Source organism: Cetorhinus maximus, chromosome 23 (assembly GCF_964194155.1).
Source record: "Cetorhinus maximus chromosome 23, sCetMax3.hap1.1, whole genome shotgun sequence".
Taxonomy (NCBI): domain Eukaryota; kingdom Metazoa; phylum Chordata; class Chondrichthyes; order Lamniformes; family Cetorhinidae; genus Cetorhinus; species Cetorhinus maximus.
Genome location: NC_135901.1, coordinates 18,279,679 through 18,305,084, shown reverse-complemented (window position 1 = coordinate 18,305,084; position 25,406 = coordinate 18,279,679). Strand labels below are relative to the sequence as shown.

The 25,406-nt window shown below is 48.1% G+C and overlaps 2 protein-coding genes and 1 non-coding gene across 3 annotated transcripts in view; 1 reads left to right on the top strand and 2 right to left on the bottom strand.

Moving 5' to 3' along the window:
* LOC144698404 (uncharacterized) overlaps positions 1–25,406 on the bottom strand; it is a 111,490-nt gene that overhangs the window by 19,235 nt on the left and 66,849 nt on the right. Inside the window, 1 exon segment of the mRNA XM_078570350.1 lies at positions 1,625–2,400. Coding sequence (XP_078426476.1) covers positions 1,625–2,400 — 776 coding nt within the window.
* On the top strand, positions 7,494–11,032 carry LOC144697106 (uncharacterized). The gene has a single exon (XM_078568929.1). The coding sequence runs from the start codon at positions 8,636–8,638 to the stop codon at positions 9,503–9,505; it is 870 nt and encodes a 289-aa protein (XP_078425055.1). The 5' UTR covers positions 7,494–8,635; the 3' UTR covers positions 9,506–11,032.
* On the bottom strand, positions 19,419–19,490 carry trnaw-cca (transfer RNA tryptophan (anticodon CCA)). The gene has a single exon. It is a non-coding gene; the product is annotated as a tRNA-Trp (tRNA).

Genomic DNA, 25,406 nt, shown 5'->3' with positions numbered 1-25,406 from the left:
AAACTAGATACATACATGAGGGAGAAAGGAATAGAAGGATCTGCTGATGGGGGAGATGAAGAGGGGTGGGTGGAGGAACATGTGGAACATAAATACTGACAAAGGTGAATTGAGCTAACTGGCCTGGCCCTGTGCTGTAGACTCAATGGAACAGAGACAAATGTATTTATTTGAGATCTACCTGTGGTGGTAGGAAAAACACTACTTACAATCCAAGATAAAACAAATATACTTCATCAGCTTTTGTGGATCTTTTCAGTGGAAATGTGCACTCCCATGCTCAAAAAACATCAGCCCAGTGGAGGCAAAGCTGTGAGACATGGATAGAAGATTGGCTAACTAATAAAAGACAGAGAGTTGGGATAATGGGGGCATTTTCAGGTTGGCAAACTGTAACTAGTGGAGTGCCACAGGGGTCAGTGCTGGGGCCACAATCATTTACAATATATTTTAATGACTTGGATGAGGGAAGTGCATGTACTCTCACCAAGTTTGCGGATGACACAAAAATAGGTGGGAAGGCAAGTGGTGAGGATGGCACAAAGAGTCTACAGAGGGATTTGACAGGTAAAGTGAGTGGGTAAAAACTTGGCAGATGGGATATAATGTGGGAAAATGTCAGGTTATGCTCTTTGGCAGGAAGAATAGAGGAGCTGAATATTATTTAAATGGAGAAAGACTGCAGAAAGCTGCAGCACAGAGGGATTTGGGGGTTCTCGTGCATGAATCACGAAAAGCTAGCATACAAGTTCAGCAGGTAATAGGGAAGGCAAATGGAATGTTGGCCTTTATTTCAAAGGGAATGGAATATAAAAATAGGGAAGTCTTGCTAAAACTATACAAGGCACTTTTTGGACCACATTTGGAATATTGTGGACAGTTTTGGTCCCCCTATCTAAGGGGCATTGGAGGCAGTTCAGAGAAGTTCACGAGGTTGATCCCAGGTATGGAGGGATTTTCTTATGAGGAGAGTTTGAGTAAGTTGGGCCTGTACTCACTCAAGAATAAGTGGTGGCCTTATTGAAACCTATAAGATTCTTAGAGGGCTTGACAGGGTAGATGCTGAGAGGTTTATTCCCCTTATGGGAGAGTCTAGGACCAGAGGGCATAATCTCAGAGTTAGGGGTCGCCCATTTAAGATGGAGACGAGGAGGAATTTCTCCTCTCAGAGGATAGTGAATCTGTGGAATTTGTTACCACAGGGGGCTGTAGAGGTTGGGTCGTTAAGTATATTCAAAGCTGAGATAGACAGATTTTTCATCAGTAAGGGAATCAAGGGTTATGGGGAAAAGGCAAGAAATTGGAGTTGAGGATTATCAGATCAGCCATGATCTCATAGAATAGAGCAGCAGACTCAATGGGCCGAATGGCCTATTTCTGCTCCTACATCTTATGGTCTTATTGAGACTGGCCAGTCCAGCAGAATGAAACCCTCCGACCCTCCCACTTCACTAACTGTGAGAATGAACATGGTTCAATCCTGGATGTGATTAACAACAGCAATAACAGCAGAATCCAATTTCTGTAATCACTTGTGAACTTGCTGGCATGTCAGCAGGTTTGAAGAATGAGTGAATCCCTTCCCAAAGTCAGAGCAGGTGAATGGCCTCTCCCTGCTGTGAACTGGCTGGTGCTTCTGCAGGGTGGATGAATCACTGAATTGTTTCCCACATTCAGAGCAGGTGAAAGGTCTCTCCCCAGTGTGAACTCGCTGGTGAGCCCACAAGGTGGATGAATGAGCAAATCCCTTCCCACATTCAGAGCAGGTGAATGGTCTCTCCCAAGTGTGAACTCGCTTGTGCTTCTGCAGTGCAGATGAATCAATGAAGCCCTTCCCACACTCAGAGCAGGTGAACGGCCTCTCCCCTGTGTGTATTTGCTGGTGTAACAGGAGGTGGGATGACTGAGTGAATCCCTTCCCACATGTGGAGCAGATGAACGGTCTCTCTCCAGTGTGACAGCGTCTGTGAATCTCCAGTTTGGATGGGGATCCGAATCCCTTCCCACACTCAGAGCAGGCGAACGGTCTCTCTCCGGTGTGAATTCGTTCATGTGCCATGAGGTGGGATGAATTAATAAATTTCTTCCCACACTCAGAGCAGGTGTATGGCCTCTCCCCAGCGTGAACTCGTTGGTGTGTCAGCAAGTTGGATGAATGAGTGAATCTCTTCCCACACTTGGAGCAGGAGAATGGTTTCTCCCCAGTGTGAACTCGCTGGTGTGACTGCAGGTTGGATGACTTAGTGAATCCCTTCCCACAGTCAGAGCAGGTGAACGGTCTCTCCCCATTGTGAACTCACTCATGCTTCCGCAGTGCAGATGAATCATTGAATCCCTTCCCACACTCAGAGCAGGTGAACGGTCTCTCCCCGGTGTGACTACGTCGATGAATCTCCAGCTCTGATGGGGATCTGAATCCCTTCCCACAGTCCCTACATTTCCATGGTTTCTCCATGATGAGGTCGTCCTTGTGCCTCTCCAGGCTCGACGATCAGTTGAAGCCTCGTCTAGACACAGGCCACATGTGCAGCCTCTCCTCACTGAATTGTGTGATGTTTTTTTCAACTGGGTAACTAGTAAAAGTTCTTTCCACAGTCAGTGCACCAGGACCTCTGACTCGGCTCTGTGTGTCTTGATGTTTTACCAGTCACACTGATGTTTAAAACCTTTTGAAGCAGACAATACAGACAAACATTTCTCCTTCTAGATTCAAAGGCCAATGATATTCTGGTCCTCATAAACTAAGTGATTTTGTCAGATCTTCATGTGACATTTGATTTGAGATTTCTGTCTGCAAATCCTCTCCTTCTAATATCCTGCAAAAGGAGTTTACAAAAGTCATCACTGTCAGTACAGGATAGAAATTCAGAACAGGCAATTCTCATTTCTATGGAACATTCATTCTTCTCCCATCCAAAAGTCATCCTAGGCACCTGCTCTCCATTCCCACTTTGCCGGACTTAATATACGGCTTCCCAATGCTCCTGAAGAAGCGATTCATGCTGAGATAGATGGTCAGGGCTTCATGTCCTGGAGACAGGGACCTGAAAATGTTTATGCTAGTCTATGTACATATAACTGACTAAAAATGTGTGATAATCAGTACTGTATTTTTTAATTAGAAAGACAGTGGGAGTCTAGACAGCCAGTGTTCATCACCTGAAACTCACTGTCTATGAGAGTGATGGAAGCAGGGATGAATGGTTTGAAAGTGAAATTGTTTGGGCACTTGAAGGAAATTAACTTACACGGGAATGGGGATATAAAGGGGGAATGGGGATTGCTCTACAGAGATCCAGCATGGACTCGAGTTTCCAAACGGGTTCCTTCTGTGCTGTTCTGCCTCTAGGACTATAAATATATACAGTACTATATTTTAAAAAATAGAAATAATAATAAATATACTGTATTACAGTACCATCAATAATTTATATAAAATATCTACTATATAACAACACAAGGCATATCTACGTCCTATCTTAATTTCCTGTCCCTTATATGTCAGCCATCTCCTGGGAAAGCCAACCCTTTAATTGTGAGCATGAGGAAAGGAGCCATTCTTTTAGCCATATAATAAATATGTCAAGCTGATGGAGCAAAGGATGTCAGTGTCTTTAAGAGAGAGAGACCTGGGCCAGCCTTTCCAGAGTCAGCACCCTCCCTGGATTCACCTCCTTTCCCTTCAGTTCCTGAAAGTCAACAATTTAAACCCAGAATTAGAAAAGAAATGCAATGGGAAAGAAAATAAAATGTTTTAGTCACAGATGTTGGGCACAGGAGGAACGTTTGGTGTGTGTGAAGCGAAATCTTCATTCAAAGAGAGCGGAGCAGTAGTAGTAGCTTAACACCTGAAAGGAAGAGAAAAAGTTTCTTGTTAAGGTGTCTGATGTGACAAAGAATAAAGTGAATGTGGGGACAAGGATGGCTTTGAGATAGTGTGATTCGGTGCTGCTGGAGAGAGGGGTCGAGTGCATACATATGGTGGCACATGGCACTGAGTGTGGATCTCAGGATGCAGTGAGAACAGCTCTCCGAGGAACATTGTATGTCCTGGAGATACCTTTAATCCTGGGTGGATTCGAAACATGAGGGGTGGGACTTCAGTTGGAATCCACATGGGGTAAGTCGGAGATGGAGACAATCGATGAGGAAGGAAATATGGCTGTGACAGCGAGTTTTAGTAAACACCTTATCGAACCCCAGGGGGGAAATGGAAAGCAATGAAGGTGAATATGGTGAAAGAGACAAACAGAAATCCCATTGGAGAGAAGAGTAGTACTTCTTTAAGGTAGGCATTCCTGGAAGAGAATTGGCAGTGAATTAAACTGCAAAATACCACGGATGCTGGAAATCTGAAATAAAAACAAAAAATGCTGGAAAAACTCAGCAGGTCTGGCACCATCTGTGGAGACAAAAACAGAGTTAATGTTTCAAGTCCTTGTGCTCTGAAGAAGAGTCATACGGACTCGAAATGTTAATTGTTTCCCTCTCCACTGATGCTGCCAGACCTGCTAAGTTTTTCCCAGCATTTTCTGTTTTTACTTCAGATTTCCAGCATCCGCAGTATTTTGCTTTTATTATAGCCGCAGTCGTTTTATTAGTCAGTAAAGAGCAGGTTAACAAGCTCATTGTCTCAGCCCACATTATTCGCTGTGGCTCAGTTCATAGCACCCTCGCCTTTGAATCAGAGGGTTGTGGGTTCATGTCCCACTCCCGGAAAACCAAAGAACTGTGATTGTACTCGAAAGACGTTGCAATCTGTGACTGTTGGTAACTCGAAAGAGTTTCACGACGTTGGCAGCAAACGCAGCCTTTCTCTCCGAGTCACCGGACCCCAAGGCCACGCCCACTCTCTGGTGCGTCATCAAGATGGCCGCGCAAGCCCACTGCTGCCCGCTGGACCAAGATGGCGGCCACTAAACTGGGGCTGGACCGGGAAAAAAGCCCTGGGGCTGCGAATACGGGACCTGCAGCGTTTTATTCCTGGCTTGCGGTCTGCACTGAGCGTTTATGAAGCCTCCGCTTCCTCCTGACCCCGACTCCTGGCTCCATTCTTCCGTCCGCCCCATCGACACTCACCTGCTGAGAAAAGCCTCTCCCTCACTCAGGTCTGATCAAATTGACACTGCGCATGCTCCAGCTAGAGTACAGCACTGCGCCGGCGCTCCTGTAATATGAATAGGGCACTTTCACATCCGCAGGGAATGTTGGGTAACAGCAGCGCCATTTGAAATTTAAATCGGAATAGAACGTAATTGGAACCCAATTGAGATAAATTAATTTTAAAAATCATACAGTTATCCTACTGAAAAGGTGCTCTGCCATTCTTTATTTCTTTAAGTGATTTAAACCATTGCTCACTGAGCTTTTAAAAATGTTCCTATTGCTTCCCCCCTGCCTCTCCTCCCTGAAGGTGCTGACTCCAGCTCGGTTAAATCACACCGTCATTGGTTCTTTTCTTTCTCTTCTATCCCCTGATACTGAATATCCACTGTTTTATAGAATGATGCAGCACAGATTGAACCCATTCGGTCCATATGCCTATGCTAGCTTTTTGAAAGATCTATCCAATAAATTCCACAGCCCTGCTGGCACTGTCAGAACAATGTATATCTACGTAGTAATGCAAGAGGTGAATGGATAAGGCTTTCCAGTTGCACACTTCTCAGACACACTCACCCCAGTGGAAAGATCGATTGATCAGTATACTAAGCAGATATTAAGGGTTCACTGATATAAAAACAGAAAGTGCAGGGAAACTCAGCATGTCTGGCAGCAACTGGGGAGAGAGAAAAAGAGTCCAAGTGATGAAACTGAGCTGAATGGATCTAGTCATTTGTGGGGCCAGCACCAGGAACAAGTGACCATGAAAGCTGTTGGGCTGTAAAATGCAACTAATTCATTCATGCCCATCAGGGAAGGAAACCTTCCACCCAGTCTGGGCCTACTCAATACTCTGGCCTCTATGGAAGCAGATAGAGAGGTAAAAGGTTTGGGGCCCTTTGAGAGGGGATGATACTGAAGGAGAGGGGTCTTATACATTGACATATCGGCAAGAACTGAGACAGAACCTTCTAAAACTGTGACTTTAACCCATTTGAAAGACAATAACAGAAGGTGCATGCAAAAACCTCCAAGTTCTCTTCCAAGTCACACACATCATCCTGACTTGGGCATATATTACCATTCCGTCATCATTGTTGGGTGAAAGTCCTGCAATCCCTTACCTCACAGCATTGTTAAAGCACCTTCACCACAAGGACTGCCATAGATCAAGAAGGCCCACCATCACATTAATGTGGAGTAGGTTGGATCATTTTATTAGTCTTTCACGGGATGTGGGTATTGCTGGCGAGGCCAACATTTATTGCTCATCCCTAATTGCCCTTGAGAAGATGGTGGTGACCCACCTTCTTGAACTGCTACATCTATGTGGCATAGGTACATCCACAGTAGAGCTAGGAAAGGAGTTCCATGGTTTTGATGCACTAATATTGAAGGAACAGTGATTTAGTTCCCAAGTCAAGATGGTGTGTGGCTTGGAGGGGAACTTGTAGATGTTGGTGTTCCCATGTGTCTGTTCGCCTTGTTCTTCTAGTTGGTAGAGGTTGTGTGTTTGAAAGGTGCTGTAGAACAAAATTAATGAGTTGCTGCAGAGCATCTCGTAGATGGTATGCACTGTTGCCACTCTGTGTCGGTGGTGGAGGAAGTGGATGTTTAAGGTGGAGTGCCACTCAAGCAGACTGCCTTGTCCAGGATGGTGCTGAGCTTCTAGAGTGTAATTGGAGCCACACCCATCCACTATGTTTGTTGGCCTTGCTCTCAAAAGCCCACGCCACAAAAAATAATTTAAGAAAACGAAATGTAAATGAATTAAAAGCCTTTACTGAAATTATTGTTCTGAAAATAATATTTGTATACATTGTAGGGGTTGTGTCTGTTTAGCAACTGAACATCCCAGAGGAATCTACCTCCCTTGGTAGCCTCACACATTGGGAATTGTTGGGCTGCACTGGGCTGAAAACTACTCAGAAGCTTTTCCTCCATCTCCACTCCTGTTCAAACTGATGCAACACTAAAGGTCTACTCAGGAGGCCAGGGGCAGCCAAGGGCATCCAACTCCAATGCTGACGCAAATACTGGTAATATTAAGTAGGTTAAGCAGAAACTGTGCATCGAGAAGCAAGAAAGAATTTCATGCCGTTGACTTTTTGTCAGGATGTTGTGAAAAACTTACAGACAGCTGCTAAGTAGAAATAGGAAAGGGGTGAAATATATTTCTACTTAGTTCTGTTGAAGGGTCATGAGGACTCGAAACGTCAACTTTGTTCTTCTCCGCCGATGCTGCCAGACCTGCTGAGTTTTTCCAGGTATTTCTGTTTTTGTTTTGGATTTCCAGCAACCGCAGTTTTTTGTTTTTATCCAACTCGCTCTTTCCCCCAGGTGCTGAGAGTGCGCATGCTCCCCAGGGCCAGCCGCGGGGCATTCTGGGCGGTTCCTTTGTTGTGAGTCGGACTCGGTGGAAACGGGAGAAGAAACCGGGAAGCGGCGGCGAGGATCGGGGAGGCGCTGCAGCATCGCTTTAATGGGCACCCCCGACCCCCCAGCCCGGGGAGATCACCGCACGGCCGCTGGGCCCGGCCGCTCTCATTCGGCCTCTGAGAGCCGCACTCGCTGTTCCTGAGGCTGCGCTCGCCCCCCGCTCAGTTTCTCCATTGAATCCTGTTTCTCTCCTTGTTTTTCCCAACTCAGATTCACCGCCTCATTTTCTTTTCTTCCTCTGAGCCCCTGAACTCCATCTGACAGGGTCATGTTGGAGAGCGGGCATTGACTGTCCTGGGAAACAACAGCAAGAGGAGCTCAGAGGCTGGAGGAGCAAAGGGAGCAGCGAGTTCAGTCACCAATCGGGGGGATTGAGGACTGGACCCTGAGTCAATCAGTCAGGGGAGTCTGAGTGAACCCCTGGGGAATCAGTCATCTCTGAAAAATTGAATGAGTATCTCTTTTATCAACAACGCTATTTCATATTTGTCAGTATTTTTATTTATTCTTTGTTCCCTTAATCCCAGGACATCGCTGCTGGAGTTCCTCAGGACAGTATCCTAGGCCTAACCACCTTCAGCTGTTTTATCAATAACCTTTCTTCCATCATAAGTCAGACTTGGGAATATATCGCCGTTCCTTCACTGTTGCTGGGTCGAAATCCTGGCACTTTCTTTCTAACAGCACCAATACCACATGGACTGCAGCAGTTCAAGGAAGTGGCTCACCACCACCTTCTCAAGGCAATTCCAGATGGGTAACAAATACAGGCCTTGTCAGTGACACCAACATCGCATGAACAGCTTAGAAAAAGGAAAGAAACTAGGATTGTCTGTTCTGGATTTCAATCCTGTACTGACTTTTGTGAACCCCTTTTGTAGGATATTTGAACAGGAAGATTTGCTGACAGGAAACTCAAACCAAACATCACGTCAAAATCTGACCGATTCACTCAATACATCAGGAGCTGGATATCATTGAACGTTTAATATGGAAGGAGAAGTGTTTTAACCAATTGCACAGCCTGAAAAAGCATCGCACCTTTCACAGTGGGAATAAACTGTGTGGACGAGGTTTGGTCTGACCATCCAACATGGACAGCCACGAGGACACCAGCACCATGGAGAAACCATGGAAATGTGGGGACTGTGGGAAGGGATTTGGTTCCCCATCAAAGCTGGAAATTCATCAACGCAGCCACACTGGGGAGAGGCCGTTCACCTGCTCCGTGTGTGGGAAGGGATTCACTAATTCATCCAACCTTCTGAGACACCAGCACATTCACACTGAGCAGAGTTCAGTCATCTGCTCCGTATGTGGGAAGGCAATCAGTCATTCATCAAACTTTCAGAGGCACCAGCAAACTCACAGTGGAGACAGGCCGTTCACCTGCTCCGTGTGCGGGAAAGGATTCACTCAGTCATCCTACCTGCTGACACACCAGCGCATTCACACGAGGGAGAGTCCGTTCATCTGTTCCTTGTGTGGAGAGAGATTTAATCGATTATCCAGGCTTCTGAATCACCAGAAAATTCACACTGGGGCGAGCCCATACACCTGCTTTATCTGCGGGAAGGGATTTAATCAGCGATCCAAACTACTGACACACCAGCGAATTCACACTGGGGAGAGGCCATTCACCTGCTCCATGTGTGGGAAAGGATACACCAATTCATCTGACCTGTTGACACATCAGCGAGTTCACACTGGCGAGAGGCCATTCACATGTTCCATATGTGGAAAGGGATTCATTCGGTCATCCCATCTTCTGACACATCAACTTGTTCACACTGATAACAGACCATTTAAATGTTCTGAGTGTGAGAAGACCTTTAAAAGTGAAAAGGATCTGCTGATACACCGACGAGTTCACACTGGGGAGAGGCCATTCACGTGCTCCGTGTGTGGGAAGGGATTCACTCAGTCATCCACCCTGCTGACACATCAGCGAGTTCACAAATGACTATGGGAATTGAAATCTGTGGTTACTGTTGCTGTTAATCCTGTTCAGGATTGAATTCTTTCATTCTGACAGCTGGAGCTTGTTTCTGCTGAAATATAATTGTGCAAAGATGGGTAGCAGCTCAGAAGACTGGACAGAATTTGAAAGAAGAAAAGAATGACTGAAAGGTTAATAAAGAGGGAAAAAGTCGAGTATGTGAGAAAGCTAGTTAGAAATATAAAGACTGATCGTAAGAGTAAATATTGTAATTTAAAAATGAAAAGAGTTAACAAAGTGAAGGTTGCTCCTATAGAAAGTGAGTCTGGGGAGTTAATAATGGAAAATAAGGAGATGGAAGATGAATTGGAGAAGTATTTTGCATCCTCTTCACTATAGAGGGTACAAGTAACATGCCAGAAATGGCTGCAAATCAGGAATTGGAAGGGAGGAAGGAGCTCAAGAAAATTACAGTCACCAGGGAAGTGGTACTGCGTAAATTGTTGGAGCTGCGGGCTGACAAGTCCCCCTATCCTGATGGATTTCATCCTAGGGTCTCAAAAGAAGTGGCTAGTGAAATAGTTGATGCATTGGTTTTAATTTTCCAATTTTGTCTTTCCCACCTGAGTGTTTAACATCACCTGGCTGGAGCTCAGAAAGGACAATCTGGGAGAGGATCATACAGCAGGAACTTCAGCCTGGACACTGTCCTTCAGGGTCATACTAAGAGGGACAAATGACACTTAAGTCTTTCTCATCTCTCTTCATTGACAGCAAAACCCACATGTGGATGAATCCTGAGGTGTGTGAGAAATGTGTCACAGCCACTTCTGTGCAGTACGTACAGTCTAAAGATGACCAAGATCAGGCTGTGGAGTCCAAGCCAACATAGAAAAATGTTTGGAAAAATACCAACTTCCTGTAAATCTAACCCTCTGATTTCTGTTTGGAATCATTGGGTTTCAAAGCTCCTAGGCACAGAACAGAAGGCTCCTTTACAACTGTAGTTGTACAACCAGAGTCAGGCAGTCTGGGAACGTGCTGTTAAATCAGAGATTGATGTAAAACTGTGCTCTGTTCCTGACTGAAACTGAAATGGCAGGAAAAAGTCTTCAGTTTAAAAATGACTGTGGTGATTATTCTGTGAAGTTTTTAAGGTTTATAAGTGACAGTCCTGAGTCCACCACTTTAAGCCAACGTCAACAACAACTTGTATTGACATAGCACCTTTAACATAGTAAAACATCGTTAAAAATAAAAGTGTAAAGTCTGTATTAAAATAACACATGGAGGAATTCACAGGATCCTTTTAACTGCTGGGAACAATTATACAACAGACATTTGATCTCCCGATAAAGAAGGACCTGCACTGTGTTTCCAAGAATTCCATGCTATATTGATATGTGTGTGTTAGATCCCAGGATTTTGTTGCAGTGTTCCTCAGTATTAACTGTACCTCCCAATTTGGTAATCAATTAATTCATAAATAAATCAGTTCATCACTTCCTCGTGTCATTGTACACTCTGCTACTGAATTAAAGATTTAATGAACTGTACAACAAAGTTTTGTGAATTGGGAATTCTTATCTGTGATTTACTGTCATTCTACTCCCAAATTTTAAAATTGGATTTCTGATTTCTGAGTCCAAATCGATTATGTAAATTGTGAATAACAGTGGTCCCAGCATTGCTCCCTGTGGAACATCACTTCCCACCTTTTACCAGTCTGAGTAGCTACTCTTAACCTCTTCTCTCTGTTTTCTGTTTTGTAACTCGCTTGTTATCCATAACAGTGTGTACAAACTACAAGGTGACCAAGATCAGCCTGTGTGGAGTGAAGGGCCAGGCAGCAGAATGGATGGAAAGATGGCTACAAAACCGAAATCAGAGGGTTATATTTACAGGGAGTTTGGAGCCACCTTTTCCTCCATTCTGCTCTGTGGCCTGACCTTCACCCAGACCATCAATATAAGGGGGATTATCCATAATACCAATAGGAAAGTAGAGGCTGCAATTATGCAAAGTTGTCCTGTATTCTCTAAAATCTCCCACCAGGGCTGATCACCAGGGTGGCCATACACCGTTCAATACCTATTGATGGCTTAACTTTTTGTCGTTGCTTCTGTTCAAGATGTTGTTCATTATAGATTAAGGTTCAGAGAAAGTGCTGGAATTAGATAGTCGAAACTGCTTTGACTCCCTGGAGCATAATGTTTACTTGAATTTCTATAACTATTTGGTCCTGACAGACACCGATACTTTATCCCCAGTCCTAGTCAGTAGTCGGGTTGGCGGTGTGAGGCATAACCTGGTCCACCTGATCGATAGGAAGTGTATCCATGTAGGTTTGTGTATGTGTGTGTGTTGTGTCAAACCAAGTGGAAGGTCCCATGTCCTTTGTAACAACAGGAAGAGTCTGTTTTTTTCCAGATCTCTTCCTTTCCCCTCACTATTTCCTCAGTTAGTTTAGAAAATCCTTGTGTACATCATCCTCCAACATGCTACTGTCTCCACTAAATGCTTCCATCGATCTTACTAGCAATGGGATCACTGATATCACAGGAATCAGTTCTGAAATACTGTCACTCTGATTTTAAAGCTTCCTGGAGTCAGACATTGATCCAGATCTTCCCACCTAACACCAATTCACATTCCCATCTGAGATCCAGATTTAATGTGATTGTCCCATATGTTTAGCATCCGTTCATCTGTGAGAGATGATGGGAATGCAGCCTCAGAACCTTGGTGAGATCAGATGAGATGATCTGCTGCACTCCATCTGATGGCTGAACAAGCCGATACTGTAAAGGCAAAAGTGCCACGTATGAAGGTATTCCTAACACATGTTGTGGGATGATCTCTGCTGACACCTTGTTTGTCTGTGTTGGAGTTTCTGAAACCACATGTCGCTGTGGTGGTGAACTCCTGTCCACAGCTGGTGTTTCCAATTGCATCAATCATCAGTTAGCTTCCCATTTGTCATGATTAATGTCGAGGGCTTTCAAGTCTCATCTTTGAAGCTTTGATGTGATTGTGCAATATAGAAAACATATCTAACTCCTTTAACAAAAACAGAAATACCTGGAAAAACTCAGCAGGTCTGGCAGCATCGGCGGAGAAGAACAAAGTTGAGGTTTCGAGTCCTCATGACCCTTCTACAGAACTAAGTAGAAATAGGAAAGGGGTGAAATATAAGCTGGTTTAAGGGTGAGGTGGGGGGGGGGGAAGAGTGGGGGGGTTGTTGGGTCAACCTCTTTGTTCTTTTGTCTGTGACATCTTTTGGTTATCTGCTCTTATCACTGCTCACTGCTTGCTTGTCCCAACAACCCCCCCACCTTCTTCAGTAACTCCCTAACCTTTTTTTTTGCAAAAATATACTTTATTCACAAAATATCTTCAAACAACATTCCAAAACATTTCAAAATCACCAACGCAAAAATACAAACAGGTTCAAACTTTTACAACACGTATCATGAAATCCATTGATACATACAATAAATATTACATTCATTTTGAGCTGTACAGCCCGAGGAGATTTAAACAGTTCCCAGTCCCTCGGTGCACTATGGCAGAAAGGTCTTAGGCAGCGACCCTTCCCCATTGCGACTTTGTGGCGGCTGCCCCAAGCTTTAGTGCGTCCCTCAGCACGTAGTGCTGGACTTTGGAATGTGCCAGTCTGCAACATTCGGTCAGGGACAACTCTTTGCGCTGGAAGACCAACAAGTTTCAGGCAGACCAAAGAGCGTCTTTCACCGAGTTGATGATCCTCCAGCTGCAGTTGATGTTTGTCTCGGTGTGTGTCCCTGGGAACAGCCCGTAGAGCACAGAGTCCTGTGTCACAGAACTGCTCAGGATGAACCTCGACAGAAACCACTGCATCTCTCTCCAGACCTTCTTTGCAAAGGCACAATCCACCAGGAGGTGAACAACAGTCTCTTCCCCACCACAGCCACCTCGCGGGCAACGTGCAGAGGGGGTGAGACTCCTGGCATGTAGGAAGGATCTGACAGGGAGGGCCTTTCTCACCACCAGCCAAGCTATGTCTTGGTGCTTGTTGGAAAGTTCTGGTGATGAGGCATTCTGCCAAATGACTTTGACAGTCTGCTCGGGGAACCATCCCACAGGATCCACCCTCTCCTTTTCCCACAGGGCCTCTAAGACGTTACGTGCTGACCACTGCCTGATGGACATGTGGTCAAAGGTGTTTTTATGCATAAATTTTTCCACGAGGAACAGGTGGTACGGCACGGTCCAACTACTTGGAGCGTTCCGTGGCAGCGTGGCCAGACCCATCCTTCGTAACACCGGGGACAGGTAGAACCTCAGCACGTAGTGACACTTGGTGTTTGCGTACTGAGGGTCTACACACCGCTTGATGCAGCCGCACACAAAGGTGGCCATCAGTATGAGGGCGATGTTGGACACGTTTTTTCCCCCTTTATCTAGAGGCTTGTACATCGTGTCCCTGCGGACCCGATCCATTTTCGACCTCCAGATAAAGCGGAAGATGGCTCGGGTGATCGCCACCACACAGGAGTGTGGAATGGGCCAGACCTGCACCACGTACAGCAACAGCGAGAGTGCCTCACACCTGATGACCAGGTTCTTACCAGCAATGGAGAGGGACCGTCGCTCCCACATGCCCAGTTTCCTTTTCACCATAGACACTCACTCCTTCCAGTTTCTAATGCATGCTCTGATCCCTCCGAACCATACACCCAGCACTTTCAGGCCATCAGCCCTGACGGTGAAGGGGACAAAGGATCGGTCAGCCCAGTTCCCAAAGAACATGGCCTCGCTCTTCCCACGATTTACCTTGGCTCCCGAGGCTAGTTCGAACTGGTCGCAGATGTGGATCAGTCTGCGCACCGACAGCAGATCTGAGCAGAAAACGGCGACATCATCCATGTACAGGGAGGCTTTGACCTGAGTGCCTCCACTGCCTGGGATTGTCACTCCTCTTATGCCCAGATCCTTCCTGATGGACACAGCAAAGGGTTCTATACAACACACAAACAGAACAGGCGAGAGAGGACAGCCCTGCCTGACTCCAGATTTAATAGGAAAGCTATCTGTTTCCCACCCATTGATTGAGACTGCGCTACTGATGTTAGTGTAGAGCAGTTGGATCCAATTGCGAATTCCCTCCCCAAACCCCATTTTGGAGAGCACATCCCCCATGTAGGTGTGCGATATTCTGTCAAAGGCCTTCTCCTGATCCAGGCTGATGAGGCAGGTATCCACACCCCTGTCCTGTACATAGGCAATCGTATCCCTGAGCAGCGCGAGGCTGTCAGAGATCTTCCTGCCTGGCACAGTGCAGGTCTGGTCAGGGTGGATCACCAATTCCAGAGCGGATTTGACCCGATTGGCGATGACCTTGGACAGAATCTTATAGACCACATTTAACAGTGAAATGGGTCACCAATTTCTAATTTCCTCCCTTTCCCCCTTGTGCTTGTAGATGAGGGTGATGATGCCTTTCTTCATTGATTCTGACATACTGCCGGCCAGGAGCATACTCTCGTACACTTCTAGCAGGTCTGGGCCGATCAAGTCCCACAGAGCCGAATATAACTCCGCCGGCAAGCCATTGCTTCCGGGAGTTTTACTCTTCTCGAAGGACTCAAGGGCCTTAGTCAGTTCGTCAGGAGTTAGCGGTTTGTCCAGGCTCTCCCGCATACTGTCGTCTAAGACCTCCGTGATAGAGGACAGGAAGGACTGGGAGGCCGTGCTGTCTGTGGGCTTCACGTCATACAATCCAGCATAAAAGGATTTGCTGATCCTCAAGATGTTGGACTGTGATGACTTTACAGAGCCGTCTTCTTCCTTCAGGCTGCTGATCACAGAGCTCTCTCTGTGTACCTTTTGGAAGAAGAAATGTGAGCACGTCTCATCCTGCTCCACGGAGCGGACTCTGGAACGGAAGATGATCTTGGAGGCTTCCGAGGCAAAGAGCGAGGCTTGCTGGCTCTTCACCTCTTGGAGTTCCTCCTTGACATCGACCCCCATCGACTGCAGCCGGAGCAGATTCTGCATGTTTTTCTGGAGTCGGGACATTTCCCTCTGTTCCTTTCTAGCTTTCTGGGTGCCTTTGAGGATGAAAAACCTCTTGATGTTTCCCTTGATCGCTTCCCACCAGTGTGTCAGGGACTCAAAGAGGGGTTTCACGGTTCTCCAACCTTTGTAATCCCTCTTGAGCTCCTCAATGTTCTCCGGGGTCAGCAGTTGCACGTTTAGCTTCCATGCCCCCCTGCCCACCCTCTGGTCTTCCTTTAAGTGACAGTCCGCCAGTAGGAGGCAGTGGTCAGAGAAGAACACCGGCTTGATGTTGGTGGATCTGACTGTGAATGCACGGGACACAAACAGGAAGTCTATCCTGGAACGGATGGACCCGTCTGGCCGTGACCAGGTGTATCTACGCTGCGCTCCGTCTGCAGGGTTACTGAAGATGTCGTGCAGCTTGGCATCCTTAACTGTTTCCATCAGGGATCTGGATGAAGCGTCCAATCTGCTGTCGGCCCTGCTGGATCGTCCAGCTGCATCGATGATGCAGTTGAAGTCACCGCCCAGAATGACCGGCCTAGAGGTCGCCAGCAGCAGTGGGAGCTGCTGAAAAACCTCCAGCCGCTCGTCCCCTTGTGACGGGGTGTACACATTAATTAACCGGAGCGGAGCATTCTTGTACATTACGTCTGCTACGAGGAGGCATCCGCCCACCACCTCCTTAACCTCGGAGACGGTGAAGTTGCCTCCCCGCAGCAGAATACCCAATCCGGAGGAACGAGAGTCGTTTCCGCCCGACCAGATCGACGGCCCATGGGACCACCATCGTGACCGTTGCCTGTAGGAGCTGAGGTGTGGAATCGCACACTCCTGCAGAAACAACAGGTCAGCTTTAACCTTGGCAAGGTAGTCCAAGGTCGCCACACATCGCGTAGTAGATTTAATGCTACGCACATTTATGGATACAATTTTTACACCCATTTTAAAGCATTTATTTTCTTACCAAACCAATTATCTCTGAGGGCCCCAGACCTTCAGTCTGCTCCTTCATACCCGTAGTGAGCTCAAATTGCTTCACTTTGGACGGGCTGAGGAAAAGGTCCTGAAACTCCCCATTGGAGATGTTCCGCTCAGGTGGCATCTGGGGGTTCATGTAGAGAATGGGATATGAACTGTCCTCTGTTGGAGAAGCTTCTCCAATCCTCTCCCCCTCTGGGGCGTTGCTGCTCCCGGCTTCCCGGAGCTGGGGTGCGCTGAGCGCCTCACCGCTCCCAGATTCCTGGGGCTGGGGTGTGCTGAGCGCTTCATCGCTCCCGGCTTCCCAGAGCTGGGGTGTGCTGAGCGCCTCACCGCTCCCAGATTCCTGGGGCTGGGGGGCGCTGGCCTCTTTGGGTTGTGGACAAAATTGGGGAGCGCTGGTCTCCTCTTTGTCTCCAATGTTCTGGAGCTCGGGGGTCTCGTCCGCCAAACCCCTAGAGCTTTGCCGCTTCTTCTGTGGGTGCCGCCCTGGCCCTTCTTCGTCCGAAGAGCTGCTTCCTTTGTTATCCGTGTCGGATGGGAGACGCCTCTTGCCACTTGTCTGGGAAATGGCTTGGTTCCTTCTTGGCCCCTTCTTCCGTTTGGCTCTTTTCACCAGCTGCCACTCCCCCTGCTGCTTTCCCACTGCTGCCTCCTCCTCCTCCATTGATTCACTCTCCTGAGGAGTGGGAGATTCAGGGGGCAGTGCTGTTGATAGAGGCAAATCTGTTGCCTCACTCTTTTCCTCCACCTTGTCTCTCTCTGTGCCTTCCTTGTTCCCGATGCTCTCACTGGGGGCCTTGATGGTTGGAGTGACACGAAGCATTTCTTTTGCTTCCCCCTCGTTGGCTTTGGCTGCCTGTGCGTAAGTACGGCAGCGTTTGGGGCAGGTCCTGTAGAGGTGATCTGCCTCGCCACACAGGTTGCAGCACTTAGCCTGTTTGCAGTCTTTGGTCTGGTGCCCTTCCTGTTTGCAGTTCTTGCAGAGGACGGCGCTGCAGTTGGCCGCCACATGACCAGACTTGCCGCATGAGCGACAAAGTTTGGGTTGCCCAGCGTAGACAAGGTAGCCACGGCTTCCCCTGATAGCGAATCTGGATGGAGGGTGGAATATGGCTCCTTTGCCGTCAGTCTTGAGCGTGACCTTCACCTGGCGTTTGCATGTCCAGATCCCCAAATCGTCTCTAACCGCGGTGCAGCTTCCCACCTTATCGAAGTGCCTGGTGAGGAAGGTGACCACGTCGGCGACAGGGACGAAGGGGTTGTATAGATGCACCGTCACCACACGGTCCCGTTGCAAAGGCAGAGCAAAGAGCGGCTCCGCTGTCAGGATTTTCATCTCTGGCAGGTCACTCTTCTCCTTGAAAAACTTCAGGAGCTTGACGCAGTCTGCCACTCGCTTCAGTAACTCCCTAACCTTTTTTTTTTTGTAAAAATATACTTTATTCATAAAAATCTTCAATCACATTCAAAACCATTTCAAAAACAACATTACAAGGGTACAATCCAGGTTAAACTTTTACAAAATGTATCACCAGGTGCATCAGTACAAACAATATTACAATCATTTACAGCCTTTCATTTTGATCTGTACAGCCCGAGGGGCTCTAAACAGTTCCCAGTCTCTCGGTGCGCTGTGGTAGAAAGGTCTTAGACAGCGACCCTTCCCCATTGCGCCTTTGCGGCAGCTGCCCCAAGCTTTAGTGCGTCCCTCAGCACGTAGTCCTGGACTTTGGATTGTGCCAGTCCGCAACAATCGGTCGGGGACAACTCTTTGTGCTGGAAGACCAACAAATTTCGGGCAGACCAAAGCGCGTCTTTCACCGAGTTGATGATCCTCCAGCTGCAGTCGATGTTTGTCTCGGTGTGTGTCCCTGGGAACAGCCCGTAGAGCACAGAGTCCTGTGTCACAGAACTGCTCGGGATGAACCTCGACAGCAACCACTGCATCTCTCTCCAGACTTTCTTTGCAAAGGCACAATCCACAAGGAGGTGAACAACGGTCTCTTCCCCACCACAGCCACCTCGAGGGCAACGTGCAGAGGGGGTGAGACTCCTGGCGTGTAGGAAGGATCTGACGGGGAGGGCCTTTCTCACCACCAGCCAAGCTACGTCTTGGTGCTTGTTGGAAAGTTCTGGCGATGAGGCATTCTGCCAAATGACTTTGACAGTCTGCTCGGGGAACCATCCCACAGGGTCCACCCTCTCCTTTTCCCTCAGGGCCTCTAGGACGTTACGTGCTGACCACTGCCTGATGGACTTGTGGTCAAAGGTGTTTTTCTGCATAAATTTTTCCACCAGGGACAGGTGGTACGGCACGGTCCAACTACTTGGAGCGTTCCGCGGCAGCGTGGCCAGACCCATCCTTCGCAACACCGGGGACAGGTAGAACCTCAGCACGTAGTGACACTTGGTGTTTGCGTACTGAGGGTCTACGCACCGCTTGATGCAGCCACACACAAAGGTGGCCATCAGTATGAGGGCGATGTTGGGCACGTTTTTTCCCCCTTTATCTAGAGGCTTGTACATCGCGTCCCTGCAGACACGATCCATTTTCGACCTCCAGATAAAGCGGAAGATGGCTCGAGTGATCGCCATCGCGCAGGAGTGTGGAATGGGCCAGACCTGCGCCACGTACAGCAACAGCGAGAGTACCTCACACCTGATGACCAGGTTCTTACCCGCAATGGAGAGGGAGCGTCGCTCCCACATGCCCAGTTTCCTTTTCACCATAGCCACTCGCTCCTTCCAGTTTCTAACGCATGCCCCGGTCCCTCCGAACCATATCCCCAGCACCTTCAGGCCGTCAGCCCTGACAGTGAAGGGGACAAAGGATCGGTCAGCCCAGTTCCCAAAGAACATGGCCTCGCTCTTCCCACGATTTACCTTGGCTCCCGAGGCCAGTTCGAACTCCCTAACCTGACATGATTTGAACACGCAACCTTCTGATCTGGAGTCAGACGCGCTACCGTTGCGCCACAAGCCAGTTCGAACTCCCTAACCTATAACTCTTTCGAGTTATCAACAGTCACAGATTGTAACTCTTTTGAGTACATTCACAGTTCTTGGTTTTCAGGAGTGGGACATGAACCCACAACCTTCTGATTCAAAGGCGAGGGTGCTATGAACTGAGCCACAGCTGACACCTCCTCCCTAACCTTTTTTTTTTTTGTAAAAATATACTTTATTCATAAAAAATCTTCAATCACATTCAGAACCATTTCAAAAACAACATTACAAGGGTACAATCCAGGTTAAACTTTTACAAAATGTATCACCAGGTGCATCAGTACAAACAATATTACAATCATTTACAGCCTTTCATTTTGATCTGTACAGCCCGAGGGGCTCTAAACAGTTCCCAGTCTCTCGGTGCGCTGTGGTAGAAAGGTCTTAGACAGCGACCCTTCCCCATTGCGCCTTTGCGGCAGCTGCCCCAAGCTTTAGTGCGTCCCTCAGCACGTAGTCCTGGACTTTGGATTGTGCCAGTCCGCAACAATCGGTCGGGGACAACTCTTTGTGCTGGAAGACCAACAAGTTTCGGGCAGACCAAAGCGCCTCTTTCACCGAGTTGATGATCCTCCAGCTGCAGTTGATGTTTGTCTCGGTGTGTGTCCCTGGGAACAGCCCGTAGAGCACAGAGTCCTGTGTCACAGAACTGCTCGGGATGAACCTCGACAGCAACCACTGCATCTCTCTCCAGACTTTCTTTGCAAAGGCACAATCCACAAGGAGGTGAACAACGGTCTCTTCCCCACCACAGCCACCTCGAGGGCATCGTGCAGAGGGGGTGAGACTCCTGGCGTGTAGGAAGGATCTGACGGGGAGGGCCTTTCTCACCACCAGCCAAGCTACGTCTTGGTGCTTGTTGGAAAGTTCTGGCGATGAGGCATTCTGCCAAATGACTTTGACAGTCTGCTCGGGGAACCATCCCACAGGGTCCACCCTCTCCTTATCCCTCAGGGCCTCTAGGACGTTACGTGCTGACCACTGCCTGATGGACTTGTGGTCAAAGGTGTTTTTCTGCATAAATTTTTCCACCAGGGACAGGTGGTACGGCACGGTCCAACTACTTGGAGCGTTCCGCGGCAGCGTGGCCAGACCCATCCTTCGCAACACCGGGGACAGGTAGAACCTCAGCACGTAGTGACACTTGGTGTTTGCGTACTGAGGGTCTACGCACCGCTTGATGCAGCCACACACAAAGGTGGCCATCAGTATGAGGGCGATGTTGGGCACGTTTTTTCCCCCTTTATCTAGAGGCTTGTACATCGCGTCCCTGCAGACACGATCCATTTTCGACCTCCAGATAAAGCGGAAGATGGCTCGAGTGATCGCCATCGCGCAGGAGTGTGGAATGGGCCAGACCTGCGCCACGTACAGCAACAGCGAGAGTACCTCACACCTGATGACCAGGTTCTTACCCGCAATGGAGAGGGAGCGTCGCTCCCACATGCCCAGTTTCCTTTTCACCATAGCCACTCGCTCCTTCCAGTTTCTAACGCATGCCCCGGTCCCTCCGAACCATATCCCCAGCACCTTCAGGCCGTCAGCCCTGACAGTGAAGGGGACAAAGGATCGGTCAGCCCAGTTCCCAAAGAACATGGCCTCGCTCTTCCCACGATTTACCTTGGCTCCCGAGGCCAGTTCGAACTGGTCGCAGACGTGCATCAGTCTGCGCACCGACAGCGGATCCGAGCAGAAGACGGCGACGTCGTCCATGTACAGGGAGGCTTTTACCTGAGTGCCTCCACTGCCTGGGATCGTCACTCCTCTTATGCCCGGATCCTTCCTGATGGACTCGGCAAAGGGTTCTATGCAGCACACAAAAAGGACAGGCGAGAGAGGGCAGCCCTGCCTGACTCCAGATTTAATCGGAAAGCTATCTGTTTCCCACCCATTGATTGAGACTGCGCTACTGATGTTAGTGTAGAGCAGTTGGATCTAATTTCGAATTCCCTCCCCAAAGCCCATTTTGGAGAGCACATCCCCCATGTAGGTGTGCGACCTCCTCCCTAACCTGTCCTAACCCTCCTGCCTGTTCATTTATTGAAACCAAGGACTCCCCTTGTTGTGGTGACATTCCCTGTCTGACCAGTTATTCCTTTAAGTTTGTGCCTTGTTTCACCATGTTCCCAAATTTCAGTAATAAATGTTGAAATGTTTGCTCCACATCCACAGGGTTTCATCTGTTTAAAGCCACAAACAGAAAGGTCCAGTTTTTTCCTGCAGTTTGAGACAAATCAGCATTCAAAATGATGCAGAGTTTCAGCCAATGAGGGAGATCCGGGAGTTCAGCCCCGCCCCCTCATTCACTCCGATTGGTTGGAGGACCAACCGCACCCCCTTGGACCTGCACAACAAAAACAGAATGACCTGGAAAAACTCAGCAGGTCTGGTAGCATCGGTGGAGAAGAAATCAGTTAACGTTTCGAGTCCTCATGACCCGGACTCGAAACGTTAACTGATTTCTTCTCCACCGATGCTGCCAGACCTGCTGAGTTTTTCCAGGTAATTCTGTTTTTATTTTGGATTTCCAGCATCCGCAGTAGCTTTTAGCTTTTTGTTTTTATCCCTTGGTCCTGCAGTCTCGCCCCTCCCACCATTGTTCTGGAGCTGCCGTCAATCACCCGGACCTTGTGACGTAGTCATGTGCAGTATGGCTGCTGGAGCTGGACATCAGTGCGCAAGTGCAGTCCCGCCTCGAGTTTATAGCATGCGCAGTATGAGTGAGGGCGAAGGAAAGTTGCTTGTTTGTCAGATCCGCAGCCGGTAAGATAAATGGCGGAATTGAGGGAGAGATAGAGCCGGCGGGAGGACGGGCAAGTTTCGTAAACACCTTGAGCCTCTCTGAAGCCAGAATAACCAGCTACAGGTCCCTCGCTGGTATCTGTGGGCGGCAGCTGCCCCGATCCGCGTCCCTCGGTGAGAGACCCGGGTTAACGGCCGCCATCTGGAGCGGGGTCAATGTGCAGCAGGGCGCATGCGCGATCATCCCTGTCCCTGTCAGCAGGAAGAGAGAATGTTGCGCATTTCTATCCTGGACTGACAGGGATGGACTTTGGAAACTCTTTTTACAGGGGGTCAGTAACAAACCTGGAAACAATGGCTTGATGTTCAGTGGTAGGGTCATGGTCCAGGAGGAGGTAGGAGGAAGTGTCTGCGAGTTTCCAGGACTGTTACTGACCTCATCTCCTCTGGAGGTCTTCCTTCCACAGCTTACAACCTCATAGTCTCCCAACCTCGGACAGCCCGCTTCTACCTCCTCCCGAAAATCCACAAACAGGACTGTCCCGGCAGACCGATCGTGTCAGACTGTTCCTGCCCCATGGAACTCATTTCTTGCTATCTTAACTCCATTCTCTCTCCCCTTGTCCAGTCCCTTCCTACCTACACCCGTGATTCCTCTGACACCCTACATCATATCAACAATTTTCAGTTCCCTGGCCCCAACCGCCTCCTCTTCACCATGGACCTCTATCCCCCACCGAAATGGTCTGATGGCTCTCTGCTTCTTCCTCGAACAGAGGCCCGAACAATCCCCATCCACCACTACTCTCCTCCGTCTGGCTGAACTTGTTCTCTCACTGAACAATTTCTCCTTAGAATCCTCTCACTTCCTCCAAATAAAAGGTGTGGCTATTGGTACCCACATGGGCCCCAGTTATGCCTGTCTCTTTATGGGGTATGTGGAACATTCCTTGTTCCAGTTCTACTCTAGCCCCCTCCCACAACTCTTTCTCCGGTACATCGATGATTGCTTCGGTGCTGCTTCATGCTCTCGTCTGGACCTGGAAAAATGTATTAATTTTGCTTCCAATTTCCACCCCTCTATCATTTTCACATGATCCATCTCTGACACTTCCCTCCCTTGACCTCTCTGTCTCAATTTCTGGTGATAGACTGTCCACCAATATTCATTACAAGCCTACCGACTTCCTATCGACAGATACCTCGACTGCAGCTCCTCACACCCCACTTCCTGTAAGGAGTCCATCCCATTCTCTCAGTTCCTTCGCCTCCGTCGCATCTGTTCTGATGATGCCACTTTCAAAAACAGTTCATCTGACATGTCTTCCTTCTGGGCTTAGAGCTTGGATTCGTACTTCGGACTATGATGTTATTGCTATTACAGAGACTTGGTTGAAGGATGGACAGGATTGGCAGATAAACGTTCCAGGATTTAGATGTTTCAGGCAGGATAGAGAGGGATGTAGAAGAGGTGGGGGAGTTGCACTGCTGGTTAAGGGGAATATCACAGCTGTACGACAGGAGGACACCTTGGTGGGCTCATGCAGCGAGGCAATATGGGTGGAGCTCCGGAATAGGAAATGTGCAGTCACAATGTTGGAGGTTTACTATTTGCCTCCCAATTGCTGGCGGGAGATTGAGGAACAGTTATGTAGGCAGATTTTGGAAAGATGTAAAAGCAATAGGGTTGTTGTGATGGGTGATTTTAACTTTCCCTATATTGACTGGGAATCACTTAGTGCTCGGGGTTTGGATGGTGCAGAATTTGTAAGGTGCATCCAGGAGGGCTTCCTGAGACAATATGTAGATAGTCCAACGAGGGAAGGGGCAATACTGGACCTGGTATTAGGGAATGAACCCGGTCAGGTGGTCGAAGTTTCAGTAGGGAAGCATTTCGGGAAAAGTGACCATAATTCAGTAAGCTTCAAGGTGCTGGTGGATAAGGATAACAGGAGTCCTCGGGTTAAGGTGCTTAATTGGGGGAAGGCTAATTATAACAATATTAGGCAGGAACTGAGGAATCTAGACAGGAGGCGGATGTTTGAGAGCAAATCAACAACTGACATGTGGGGGGCTTTCAAACGTCAGTTGATAAGAATTCAGGACTGGCATGTTCCTGCTAGGATGAAGGATAGGCATGGCAAGTTTCAGGAACCTTGGATAATGAAGGATATTGTGAGATTAGTCAAAAAGAAAAGGGAAACATTCGTAAGGGCTAGAAGGCTGGGAACAGATGAAGCCCATAGAGAATATAAAGAAAGATTGAAAAAACTTAAGCAAGGAGTCAGGAAGGCTAAAAGGGGTCATGAAAAGTCACTGGCAACCAGGATTAAGGAAAATCTCAAGGCCTTTTATACATATGTAAAAAGCAAGAGGATAGCCAGGGAAAGGGTAGGCCTACTCAGGGACAGAGGTGAGATTCTGTGTGTGGAGCCAGAAGAAATGGGAGAGATACTAAATGAATACTTCTCATCAGTATTCACCAAAGAGAAGGACTTAGCGGTCGATTTGTCTAGGGAAGAGTGTGTAGATAGCCTGGATCATGTTGAGATCAAAAAAGAGGAGGCGTTAGGCATCTTGAAAAATATTAAGGTGGATAAGTCCCCAGGGCCAGATGGGATCTACCCCAGAGTACTGACGGAGGCAAGGGAGGAGATTGCTGGGGCCTTGACAGAAATCTTTGTATCCTCACTGGCTACGGGTGAGGTCCCAGAGGACTGGAGAATGGCCAATGTTGTTCCATTATTTAAGAAGGGTAGCAGGGATAATCCAGGAAATTACAGGCCGGTGAGCCTTACGTCAGTGGTAGGGAAATTATTGGAGAAGATTCTTCGTGACAGGATTTACTACCATTTGGAAGCAAATGGGCGTATTAGTGAGAGGCAGAATGGTTTTGTAAAGGGGAGGTCGTGTCTCACTAACTTGATCGAGTTTTTCGAGGAAGTGACAAAGATGATCGACGATGGAAGGGCAGTGTATGTTATATACATAAATTTCAGTAAGGCCTTTGACAAGGTCCCTCATGGCAGACTGGTACAGAAGGTAAAGTCGCACGGGATCAGAGGTGAGCTGGCAAGATGGATACAGGATTGGCTTGGTCATCGAAGACAGAGGGTAGCAGTGGAAGGGTGCTTTTCTGCATAGAGAGCTG